General features: G+C 34.4%; 1 protein-coding gene across 1 annotated transcript in view; it reads left to right on the top strand.

Moving 5' to 3' along the window:
- Positions 1-11,867, top strand: part of LOC135768890 (uncharacterized) — a 34,441-nt gene extending 22,574 nt beyond the window's left edge. Inside the window, exons 6-9 of the mRNA XM_065278251.2 lie at positions 6,492-6,533; positions 6,828-7,529; positions 7,920-8,585; positions 8,949-11,867. Of these exons, the coding sequence (XP_065134323.1) occupies positions 6,492-6,533; positions 6,828-7,529; positions 7,920-8,585; positions 8,949-10,888 (3,350 nt within the window). The 3' untranslated portion in view covers positions 10,889-11,867. The remainder of the gene's footprint in view (positions 1-6,491; positions 6,534-6,827; positions 7,530-7,919; positions 8,586-8,948) is intronic.
- The last annotated feature ends 1,819 nt before the right edge of the window (positions 11,868-13,686 follow it).

Genomic DNA, 13,686 nt, shown 5'->3' with positions numbered 1-13,686 from the left:
GGGGGGGTCTAACTTTTAACTACAAATTATATTTAATAGTTTTTCCCACATAAACTAGTTACTTCAACAGCAAAAGTTCAGTGCGAATCTAATGATCAGGTCGGTAAAGTAAGTGTTATTTAGTTAACTTTCAGTTAAAGATGTGTGTAGGCTACCACCCAGATAGCAAAGTTTCTGGCACAAATCTGGCTTACATTGGGCATTTATGGCTAAATTTAGGCTCTCTTTTGTTCACACCTTTGTGTGAAACAGCTTTCGGGGGAGTTGTGGGGTGAGGCTAGCCAGCCAAAAGCAAAAGGTGCATTTTTTGGCCGAGTCCTGGCTTGATTGTGGTCTGCCAGAAAATAGTAAATATCTGGCTGAGTTCTGGCTAAGGTTTGGTTGGCCAAAGAGTAAAAAAAAACACCAAAACGTTTTTGTAAATGTAAAAAGTCTAAATTAAATGGCTTTGTCATGTCAAAAACCATTGACAATATTTATTTATTAAATAGCAGACACTTTTCAAAACCTATTTATATAAAATCATATTTACAATTGATAAAAACATCAAAGTTAATATTTAAGGCAATAATAAATATGTTTATCCTTATTGAAAGACGAAATGTAGAAAATGTTATTTTGGGCAGTTAATGCAAAGGTGTCAATGTGCAATAAACAAACAATGCAATAAACAGATAAATGAATAATTCAGTCTGCACTAATATACATCAAACAAAAGTATTTTAAGTATGTGTGCTTGTTTAAGTCTTTTTAGTTTTGTACTTTTAAACAGTTTTTTTTATAAATAAATAAGACTTTACATAACATTGTGTTTACAATTTAAAATACGACCAAATAATACTAATGCTGCGTTCCAGGCAACCCGTAACCCGTAACTCACGAGTTCAAAACCACGCCTCACGACTCTGAACTGGGAGTACATCGATCTAGTACGAGTTCACGGGTAGGAAGTCACGGGTTTGACTGCCGTTCCAGAGCACTTTCACCGGTAGAAGGTTGTAAAAACACGAGTTACGGGCTGCCTGGAACGCATGAGGTCGTGAGTCGTGGTTTTGAAGTCGTAACTCACGGGTTTAAAAACCTGCCTGGAACGCACCATAATATTTATTGGTGTACTTTCGTATATTGCAATGGATCTTGGAAACAGTAGTCATTTAACCTCAACAGCGTTCAATCCGCCGTGGAAAATGGACTACCTTTCCCATAATGCAATTGGTCATGATCAGGAACTTCCGCGAAATTCAAACCCCCACTGTGTACTGGACTGAGGACGCGCGATCTTTTGTCTTGTGGAGTTTTATATAACACAGTAAGGTAAGTTATTAAGATACTTTTCTTTTAAATCCACGTAGATTGCACTTATTGTTCTACAGCACGATACCCAGTTGGTTTTCCTTTTTGTTTGTTATTCTTTTCTGTGATGTATTTTCGTGTAAGTGCAAGTATTTTATCATCAGTCGCCATTTAACGTAGATAACGTTAAACATGTATGTTTTTACAGTAAAAGAAGCAAAATGCATGACGGGGATGATAAAATAATCAATAAGAAGTTTGAATCTTTAAAAATAAATGAATGCTGAACCCCAAAGAAGCCAACCGAAGATGAGATGTTTTCTGTACCAAACCACAAATCAGTATTTGCTGGTAATCATAACAGATAGCAAAGTGACTCATTCCTACTATTTATATCTTAGTAAAACAATGTTTTTGATATTCTAGAAAGGCATGTATTCAAGTTTTAGCTTAATAAAGATGATTTACTATGATCTCTTATTCTCTTCAGTGTTGTTAAAAGGCCAGATTTATTTGCTTTATTTTATGGTGTAACATAACCAACCCCTGCTTGAAGAATAACCACATGCTTTTGTAAAGGAATTTAAAACGCAAGAGTCATGCATTTTGTATGTGTTTGTTTTAATCTTTTTTTACAGTATAAAGTTTAATTATATTTGCGTTTTGTTTGCAGAAGTCATGTACCACACTTTGTCAACAATAAATGTTGTTTCTGCAATCTGGATAAAGAATAATGTGAGTAAAAAATAATAATGAGGTTAATACACTTAATTTAAAAACCTAACCGTTTAAATAATAAACAAATGTGTGTTAAAATGTTTGACTTCTCTATTTAATAGATATTATTACTGCCTCTTGGAGAACAGCCGACCGTACTCCAGACAGAGACAAAGACGTGAGGACATCCATTGCTTTTGTAAAGGAATTTTATACCCAAGAGTTATAAATGTTGTCTTTATTGTTTGTCTTAATCTTTTATTTTACATTTTAACAATATAAAGTTTACTTGTACTTGTTTTTTGTTTGTAGAAGTCATGTACCACACTTTGTCAACAATACATGTTTTTCCTGCTATCTGGATGAAGAATAATGTGAGTTTAATACTTCATTTAAAATGTAATAGTTTAAATATTAAACAAATGTGTATCTGATCATATGTTTGACTTCTCTATTTAATAGATATTACTGCCTCTTGGGAAAACAGCAGACTGTACTCCAGACAGAGACAGAGACATGAGGACATCCATTGCTTTTGTAAAGGAATTTTATACCTAAGAGTTATAAATGTTGTCTTTATTGCTTGTCTTAATCTTTTATTTTACCTTTTTACAATATAAAGTTTACTTATACTTGTTTTTTGTTTGCAGAAGTGCTATACCAGACTATGTTGTTCCAGCTGTCTGGGTAAAGACTGATGTGAGTTTTAACTTCGTTAAAAAATTTATCAGTTTAAAAGAGTAAACAAATGTGTGTGATTTGATTTTTGACTTCTGTATTTGATAGACATTCCTGCCTCTTGGAGAACAACAAACCATTCTCTAGACAGAGACATCAAAACAGAAAATGAAGCACGGTAAGATTATGTATATTATGTTCATTATTTATCTTTGTGCAGTTAGATTTGATGAATTACATTATTGTCTATATCTAATTTGTTAAGTCTCTTATTAGGGTAATTTGTCTAATATTCATATAAGTTAGAAAAGCACAAGTTTTGGCTTAAAAGTGACGCCATGTTTTAAAAATGTTCCAGGTACTTGATCTTGGATTGTTTGGAGTGAACGTTGACAAATAATGAAGCAGGAAATTAAAATGCTTGTCCAAAACAATTTTTGTACTTGGTAAGTGCTTTATTTAATTGGTAATTTAGAAATCCTTCTGGAACTCTGAAATCTGCAAACATATTTTTTCCCATGTCTTGAATTTAATGTTAAAAGTATCAGTTCTTGGACTGGCAGTGTGTACTATGTCATTTTTGTCCTTACTCTTATTCATTTTATGTAAATGTATTTTCTAACTGTATTTTATGCTCCTATTCTGTAGGCTGTAAGAAGTCCTTTGTGTGCACAGACATGACTGGAGATTAAAGTTACTAAATGTTGCTTTTTTCTAGCTGGTGACATAACATGGTATTATTTTCAAATGTATTTATCTAATACACATTTGCACATCTGTAAACATTCATTTTATATTGCATGTTTTTTATATTTAACCAGTTGTTGTATATTGCTTTCTGTTATTACATCTGTTTCTTATTGCCTGTTATTGTTTAAAACAATTAAGTTAATGTTTCTCTGTTAGCTTTTATGTTACTTTGGCTATTTCTTTGCTTTTATTTGATACTTCTACTGTTATTTGTTTATTTGGCAGAACATTTGACATTTCATTTATTTTGCTGTTATCTGAAATTATTATTGTCAGCATCAATAAAACTCTATATTTGCTTTATATCTGTGTTTTTCAATTATACATTTTACAGTATATTTTCTGGGCATCTGGGTAAATTGTGGGTGGGTTCTGGGATAAATCTGGTCAATTTGGGCCTTTTATGGTAGACATCTGGGGCTTCTGGGTAAATTGTGGGTGGGTTCTGGGATAAATCTGGTCAATTTGGACCTTTTAGGGTGGACATCTGGGGCTTCTGGATTCATTGTGGGTGGGTTCTGGGGTAAATCTGGTCATTTGGAAATTCTGGCTTTGTAGTGGGACAGCTATGGCTGATTTCTGGAGGTGTGAATGGGTTGTGGCTGAGTTATGGTATAGTTAAGGCTAAAATCTGGATTACTTAAGGCAAGCAGCTTTAGAGCCAATTAAGGACCGTAAGCCGTGGTGGTATGTGAGCCAAAAGAACAGCCTGAACTCAGCCCTTTCTGGCCCAGAAAAAATTTGCTATCTGGGCAGCAGTTTTATTTAGAAATTATGCACAAAATTTTTCTTCTTTTGTAAATGATTTAACCTAAATCCTTTGTGTTTGGTGTGATTTACAAAAGCTGTAGAATAAAGTGACCAGACGTCCCCGTTTTCAGGGGACAGTCCCGTTTTTGGGTGTTCTGTCCCCGACTGGAGCTGTCCCCGGAAATGTCCCCGTTTTAGAGCACGTCCAAAACAACCAGCAAATACACTGAAAAACCTGATCAACATAGCGTTTGTAGTACCAGACTGGAGCAATCATGAAATGATTATTTTCACCAGCAGAGGGGGCCGCGAGCTACTGATTACTTGCGCACGCCTCTGATTTAGCGATGAAGAATTTACTACGAGACACATGAGAAAGCATCATTATCATCAATTAAGTTATCATAATATATGAAAACAGTTAAAGTTATCAGGAGTTAAAGTACTAACTACTCATGTTAAATTAATATGGTACTGAGCATTTGTTTTGTGTAGGCTAAATATGTTTACATTTTGCATTATTCCTTCTGTTCTTCACATTAACAATGCTATGAAATCAGCTGAAGTAGTACCTTAGAAGTAAGTTTTGATGAGGTATGTCTCTGTGCATTGTATAAAAAAGGGAAAAAATTTGATTTAGGCTACAGAAATTGTTCATTTAATTGAATTAGAAACACTTCAAAAAATGACTTTCTTATTAGTATTTTTCTCTTGTTTTCAGTGCAAATATAAAAAAAATTCTTAAATCAAGATACATTTTCCTGATGGGCAAAATGACCTAAGAAAATAAGTTTCGTTTTTAGACTAAAATATCAAATTTATGCTTAAAACAAGCAAAACATCTGCCAACACTTAATTCAAGAAAAAAATTCAAGAAAAAATATTTATGCAATGTTTTAAGCACAAATTCACTTCAATTTAATTTTTTGTCTTAAAGCAAGTTTTTCTTAGGGGATTTTGCTTATCACGCAAATGCATCTTGATTTAAGAATGTTTAGATATTTGTACTGAAAACAAGACAAAAATACTATTAAAGGACAAGTTGGGTATTTTAGACTTAAAGCCCTGTTTTCAGATTGTTTATGATGAAATAGAACGGTTTTGACTGAAATTTCGACATTTGTGGCTGTCCTGAGAATTTTCGCGTGTTTGTGTTTCAGCTCAGACCTCTACAATGGGTTTATAGGTGCACTGGAACAATCCTTCCTAAAATGCATTAAACTTTCGTTTACAAAGACGTGAATCTCACCGAGTGGTCAGGGGTGTTCACTGATATGCTCACACAAAAATCGCATTAAAAGATGCTTTCCAACAGGTGTTTTAGCATTCGTTGTTAACTTGTGGACCTATTTTTCCAAACGCCTCACACCGGTATATTCTTCCGTTGAGAGCTTGAATAATAGACCCCCCCATTTTTTAATTCATAGATAACAACAAATGAGATTTTAATGATATTTTGACCATTTAACTACGAAATGTCCCTGGTCACCTTAGAATGTATAGAAATTATGTCTCTAGTGATTTTTTTGCAACCCCAGTACAATCACTTGGTCTACTTGGGCACCCCTGAAAAACATTCTGGCTATGCCCCTGCTTATTATGCTTAAATTACTAATTTGTTACATGTGGATTATTTCACATTTCTCCATCACATTCTGTCTAACATGCAGGAGTGCAGAGTTAGCCATGCCCACTTATTTGCATTTCGCGGTATACACAAAAAAGAAAAATCTATGACGTTGATATTTAAATTTTATCTAGTTGTAACATGTGCTAGAAAATTCAATGTCAACACAAATAATTCAATATTATTCTGTTGGTATAGTGGAGGTGGATATTGTTTGTGCATCTGTCTCCTTTTATTTTATTTTTATTACATTTAACCAGGAAGGTTTTATTGATATCTCATCTACCAGAGAGTCCTGATCAAGATAGGGAGATAGGCTTTTGATATACACTCTAAGAAAGGATGTGTTAATTTTAACACATTGTTTTGTGTTATCCTATTTAACACATTATTTCGTGTTGATTTTATGGTCAAAAAAATAAAAGGGACAACACAAGATGTGTTAAAACAACACAAACTGTGTTGTTTCAAAAATAACACAGAGATGTGTTAAGTTAAGGACAACACATTAGATGACCAAAAGATCATTTGTGATAAGTATTTGCATGATCTAATAGTGGGATAAGACACACAGTTTTTTGTTTGTAGATGTGGATTGTGTGATGCTGAAACGTTGCTATCACAATTTACAAATATATGTGTTGTTAAGAACAGTTTGTGTTTGTTTTATTTACAGTGAATGAAGGCCGTCAAAGTCCACCTTATGATCGACCAAACAGTAAGTCTGATTGGTTAAAGTTGGAGTAATTAATTCTATGGCCTCATCTCCACATGGTCAGAAAACAATGCATGGTGGCTGAAGAAATTTGAGATTATTAGAAATCAATCAAAAGATTATTGAAACAATAGTTTAACTTACAACTAAATAATCAGTTTACTTCAGAACCTAAATAGCACACGAGTAGCAGGAGCATAAACTTTATGACTAACAGATATATTGTACATTAACTGAAAAGGTAACATATTGTATAATCCAGAGGTTTCAGTGCAAATTATTTGTTATGTGTTTCAGTGAGTGATCTGAGGATTGTTCTGCTGGGGAAGAATCTATCAGAAAACATCAGAGTAAGAAACTTTACCCTGGAAATAAATGTGATGGAGAGTGAAGATTATTTACAGAATCACAGTGTGAGAATCAGTGGAATGGTGGAGAACAGACACGTTGCATTCATAAACTGTCACCTGCTTCAGCCGAACCTCTCATTCTATCAGATCACAGAAAGAGTAAGAGAGTGTGTAAATGTGTCTGCTCCAGGACCTCATGTGTTTATACTCGTACTGCAGCAGCGTGACTTCAGTGAGATGGACAAAAGCAGAGTAAAGTATGTGCTGAACTGCTTCAGTGATCAACAGGCGATAAAACGCACCATAGTGCTGACTACTGATGAAGATATACACAGATCCAAACACAGTTCTGTCAGAAACAATGAATTGAATCAGTTAATAAATGAATGTGGAGGAGGACATCTTCACTTTAATGAAAGACAAGAAGAATGGTGCTCTGAGATGTTGAAAAGGGTGGATGAGATATTTAGGAAAGAACCTGAAGAATATCTCAAATGTGACATCTATGAAGATGCAGGGTCATCTGTTGATCCAGAGCCGACTAAACATGAAGATTCAGTGAGATCAGAGGAGGAAAAATCATATCACAAAGATGATGGAAAACCCAAAGAGATACATAAAAAGAATACATTTGGAGGAAGTTTATTTTGTAAGTATTAAAGATTGTATTTCAATTAATATAAATATGACTAGCAATAAAATTTAATATCAGTTTTGTTTTATTTTAAAAATATCTTTGAGACCAAAGAGTGAACTGTTAAAAATAAAGTTGACGCAGTAGCAATATTAAAAACAATCAGCAGGTTGTTTAACACAAAGTTCATTTTTAATAACAATAAATAAAAATTTGAATAATTTTGTCATTGTGTAAGGGAAGTATTTGTTTTATTTTAATGGCTTTAGTCAGAGGTAATTGACTAAATACCAAAAGAATTGACTAAACTAAATAAGAATTTCCAAATCATTTCCACTGTTATTCATAATGACAATATTGTCATACAGCCATACAGTTTTAATTGTTTATCCTTTATGTTTTCAGCATCAGAAAAATCAAATCTGAACGTAGTGTTGTGTGGATCTGATGCAGGACTGAAAGTCAACGTCTCCAAACTACTACGAGGAATAAAACTAACACATCAGAAAGAGTTCAGCTCAGTGTGTGTGAAGAAAGTAGAGAAGATTCATGGACGACAGATCTCTGTTGTTGAACTTCCATCACTGACTCAACTCTCAGAAGATGAAGTGAGACGTCAGACTCTCCGCTGTGTGTCTCTCTGTAATCCTGGAGTTCATGTATTTGTCCTCGTTGTTCCTGTTGGTCCATTGACTGATAAAGACAAAGAAGAAATGGAGAAGATCCAGAAGATGTTTTACTTCAACAGTGATCATTTCAGGGTGATTTTCACAACTGATGTCACTGTTGACAAACCTCTGACAGAATTTGTAGAATCTTATTCTGATTGTAAAACTCTAATCAATCTCTGTGGAGGACGATACAGGGTGTTGGGACTGAAAGAATATGAAAAATTTAAACAAACACTAATGGATTATATAAAGGACATAAAGACGGAACCATACTCACTTCAGATGTATCTGAAATCTCAAGAAAAGAGAGGAAGAGATGAAACTGAAGAGAAATATAAAGAAGAACTGAGTGAAATGAAGAGAAAAAACAAAGAGTTACAGCAAAAGATCAACTCGTATGGTAAGATTTTGACACTTTAATGTAATGCGATAATAAAGTTGAACAAAATTATATTATTTGTGTCAAACCATTTACTTGAACTGGAGACTAGTCATTTTAAACTAGTCATCTATCAACGTTTTATTTTCACCATAAGAATAATACTGAAGCCTTCTGGGGTATTTAAGTGTTTGAGATACACTAGACATTTTCATTTATTCGATATGACTTAAAGTGCAGTAAAGCTATATTATCATTATAAAAAAAACAATATTCACATTTTTGCATTAATGCATTTCATTTTTTTGTATGTGTATATATATATATTTGTAGATTTTTACATAACTGTGTAAAATAGTAAAATCCACCTGACTTGATTTTCAGGTATTGAAGGAGAACAGGAAGATCTGAAGCATTTAAGGATGGTTTTGATCGGGAAGACAGGAAGTGGAAAGAGCGCAACAGGAAACACAATACTGGGAAGAAAACTATTTTACAGCGACTTACAGCCAAGTTCAGTGACGACTGTTTGTGAGAAAGGGGTTTGTGAAGTTGATGGTCGATCAGTCGCTGTTGTTGATACTCCAGGTCTGTTTGACACAAAAACACAAAAAGAACAAGTGTTGGAGGAAATCATGAAATGTGTTTCACTGTCATCACCTGGACCTCACGCCTTCATCATTGTGTTGAGTTTGGGAAGATTGACCCAGGAAGAAACCGACACTATAGATCTGATAAGGATGTTCTTCGGTCCTAAAGTTGCACAGTTCAGCATCGTTCTGTTCACAAGAGGAGATGATCTTGAGGATAAATCCATAGAGGATTATGTGAGAAAAATTGAATCTGCTGAACTAAAGAAACTGCTCAGAGACTGTGGAAACAGATATATGGCCTTTAATAACAGAGAAAAACAAGACAGAACTCAAGTCACTAAACTGATAAAGATGATAGAAGAGATGAAAAAAACTAAACACAGCAGATATTTCACTAACATCATGTTTGAAGAGGCAGAGATGAGCATTAAAAAGAGAATGGAGGAAATACTGAAAGAGAGAGAGAGAGAAATTCAAGCAGAAAATGAGAAAATAAAAGCCAGACATGATATTGAAATGAAAAACATGATGAAGACATTGGAGGAAGAGAAAAAAAAAGCAGATGAGGAAAGAGTGCAGATGGAAAATAAATTTAAGGAGCAGGAAGAAACTCTGAGAAAAGAATTTAATGAGAAAGAGAAAACAGAACAACAGAAACAAGATGAGGAGAAACAGAAACGATTAGAAGAGGAAAAACAACAAAGAGATGAATATGATCAGAAGATAGAAGAGATAAAGAGAGAGATTGAAAAACAGATATCACAGTATGAAAAGAGAGAGAAAGAGAGAGAAGAGGAGGATAGAAGGAGAGAAGAGAAATACAGAAAAGATCAAGAAAAGATGAAACATGAACAAGAACAAATAATAGCAGAATTACAAAAGAAACAAGAGGAGGAGATTAGAAAGAGAAATTTAGATGAACAGAAGAGAAGTGAACAAGAAGAGAGAGAGAAACAAGAATGGGCGAGAAAAATAAAAGAAGCTGAACATGACAGAAAAGAGACTCGAGAAGAAATTAAACGACAACAGAGAGAATGGGAGGATGACAAGAAACGACAGATGAGAGAAAGAGAAGAAGAAGAAAGAAAGAGGAGAGAGAAACATGAAGAACAACTGAGAGAAAAACAAGAAGAACTGGAGAAAATGAGAAAGAAACTTGAAAAAGAGAAAGAAGAAGAGAGACAAAAGAGAGAAGAAGAGACACAGAAACAGAGACAAGAGAAAGAAAAGAAAGAGAAAGAATATGAAGAAAAGAAAAATGAAATGATGAAACATTATGAGAAACTGGAGCGAAAGAGAAAAGAGGAGTGGGAGAGAAAAAAACAAGAGGATGATGAGAGAAGAGAAGAGGAGAGAAAGAGATGGGAGAAAAGAATTGAGGATATAAAAAGAGAAAAAGAAGAAGAGATCAGAAGAATAGAAAGAGAGAGAAAGGAAAAAGAAGAAAAAGAACGAGAAGAAATGAAGCAGGAACATGAGCAGAGAATAAAAGAGATGAAGAAGAAATATGAAGATGAAGCCAGAAAACATGCAGAGGAATTTAATGAATTCAGAGAAAGAAAGGAGGAACATGTTAAAGAGCTTAAAGAAATGCTGGAGGAACGACAGAAACAACACGAATTACTAGAAAAACTTCATCAACACTTAAAAGAACAGAAAGGTGAAGAAGTAAGACAGCTACAAGAAGAAGTTGAAAAACTTAAAAAGAAACCATGGTGTCCCATTATGTAAAAGGGACAAGACAAAATTTTGCCAGTTATAATGGTGAGCATGATATTTAATATGCAGTACTGGAAATATTAATCACATTAGACACATGGGTCTCATTGTCTAGGGAAGATTCCTTTGTGCCCCCCCCAAAGAAAATTCATGACATAAATCTCAAACTTAGATTTAAACAAAGCATATTAGCTGATAGCATGTAGTGCTGTTGGTAAGTAGCCTTATTTTCCTGAGGTTTATGATGAACTAATGTGTTTGTTTTAATTTTATAAAAGTTTGCTCCCCTACCTTCCTGCCCCCCCCCCACATTATAGAATAATTACTTTAACTGCATGTGTCCTAAACATTTATCTGGGATTCCCAATCAATGTATATGTCTCTTTTAGTTCAGTAAGTGTGAGAGAGAGAGAGACATTTACATTTATCAAATGCTTTTATCCAAAGAAACTTTCAAAGGTTCTGCATAGGTGAATGTACACTCAAAAAAAAGCTCATTGCCAATCATTGGATCATTGGATGGCCATGAATTGTTTATTTTAGGTCAATCTGTTTTTTTTAATTTCCAGGTTGTAAAATGTAATGTTAGTGAAGGAACTTGGATAGATAAGTACAATTTGAGTTTGTGCCTTAACCCATTGGCCTTCTTTTAATGACCATAAATTTTCCATTTCAAGTCAATTAAAATATTTTACATTAATAAATAGATGTGTTATTGTTTCTTTTCAGAAATGTACATTTTCCATTTTGTACATATACTGTAAAAAGAATAAAGTATCTTGGATGGACAAGTGACATTTTTTTGGTAAATGTAACATTCCCAGGTTGTACAACGTAATGATAGTAAAGGAAATAAGTGAAATTTGAGTTTGTGCCTTAAACCCATTGCCAGGAACGTGCACAGGAGGGTTGCTCTGGTTGCCCGGCAACTGCCCATATGCCCTTCTCGCCTCAGTTGCCCTTCCAAGGTGGAATTTTTTTTTACTTTTACTTCGTTTACACTGTGCAGCCTTCCTTCGTTACTGTATTTTAATTAATTTCGAAATTTGTATTTTATTTTTACATTGCTGTCTCGTGTTTCTGGGGCATGCGCGCAAATTAATTACTTAATCGTTTGAGTCGATTCCTTACAAAGCAAATGGGCCAAACGTTTTGAATTGTTTCGGGAATCAGTTTGAATGAATTGTTCAGATTGCTGCAAAAACTTAATCGTCTAATGCTGTTTTACTTGTAGCGTATGCAGAAACACGCAGTTTAAACAGTGTTGGGTGACGTGGATATGAATTTACTAATCTTTTAACTAAAAGCAAAACTTTACACATGTACCCGCCATTATATACGCGTGAGCTGTTCGTCGTCAGACATAGTTTAAGCTGCAGTCGGCAACTTTTTTGATCATATTTTTGATCATATTCACTGAAACCAACACTATGCTCTCACAGAACTACATAAATTAGACTGTTTAAGAAAAAAAACCCACGCTTCTAGCTCCACCTAGAGCCTGTTATTTGTTTTGCAAAATTCCACCGCTCCCAGTTGACTTTGTCCAATCAGCGCAGGCCGGTTCATTTGGTCGAATCAGCGCAGGGCTGTGTAAAATCTGCCTGTCAATCACAGTACTTGCATGCGCCACAGATCCCTCCTCCCCCTTGCGCGCCTTACAATATCACGTGCATCTGCCAAAAGTTCACAAGCGTGTTGGATTGAACGCAGCGTTTATCAACCATTGATTGTATTTTGGAGTGTTATCTAAGTAATCTAAGTATTCTTGCTAAGTATGTTTTCAAAATAATACTGGTGCACACGCGCTGACGAGGATGAGCTCCAAGAAGGTTGGTGGTAGTGGGGGAGGGACATGAAATTGTAAATATTTGAAACTGCTCAATCCTCCAGAGTTGCCGACGACAGCTCAATAAATAAACACACGCAACCTCCAGAAATACTGTAGCACAGATTGAAGAAAATCCATTGATGATTGACGTCTGATTCGCTGTACTGTATGATGTAAGTGCTTCTCACAACACACACGTGAGATTACAACATAAGAAAACATGAGTTTTGTCTAAAATCAGTTTGTATTCAAGTGTAAACTATTGATTTCCTCAGACCATCTTAGGAGATTCTCTAACTTTATAGTGGATGCAAAACTTTTGTCAGTTTACTTATCTGATATATTTTAGCTATAAGCTACATCAACAATGAGACTTAGAGTTAATTTGTTAATTTGAAATGCTTGTCTATTCTGTGTATGTATTCTTTTTTCTGTACTGTTTGTGTATGTTGCCCTTCATAAGTATTGGGAAAATACAGGCAAAATGCCTCTGTTTGCTGTGGAGTCAAGAAATTTATAAAAATTAAAAGATGAACATGAGACAAAAGTACAGAATCTGTCACATAATTTTTTTTTTACCTTTTTTAACATAGACAATATTCCAACTCAATGTAACAACACATTTGTATTTTAATACTCCTAACTAATGTGGGCATATTGAGACCATTGACTCAGAAGTGTTGAAGTGATGAACTCTGTTCATTAATTGTTTACACATGAAAAACATAAAATGTGTAAGATCAGTTTGATTTACTTGTGTGCATTTGGGTACAACACACATAAGTAAGCATTTAATGCTGTTGTTCTTTGTTGGTAAAGCATGTATGTGTTGAAACATAAACAAAGGTTAATAAAATGTGACATTCTGAACTTACTGATATTTTTCTTACCAATTCTGGTCTCCACAGCAAACAGAAAAATCTTGTCTATACTGTTCTGATACTTATGGAGGTCACTGTATATACTGAGTGTGTGTGCG

Source organism: Paramisgurnus dabryanus, chromosome 3 (assembly GCF_030506205.2).
Source record: "Paramisgurnus dabryanus chromosome 3, PD_genome_1.1, whole genome shotgun sequence".
NCBI classification, from domain to species: Eukaryota; Metazoa; Chordata; class Actinopteri; order Cypriniformes; family Cobitidae; genus Paramisgurnus; species Paramisgurnus dabryanus.
Note: the sequence above shows the minus strand (reverse complement) of the source record. Positions and strands in the feature narration are given on the sequence as shown.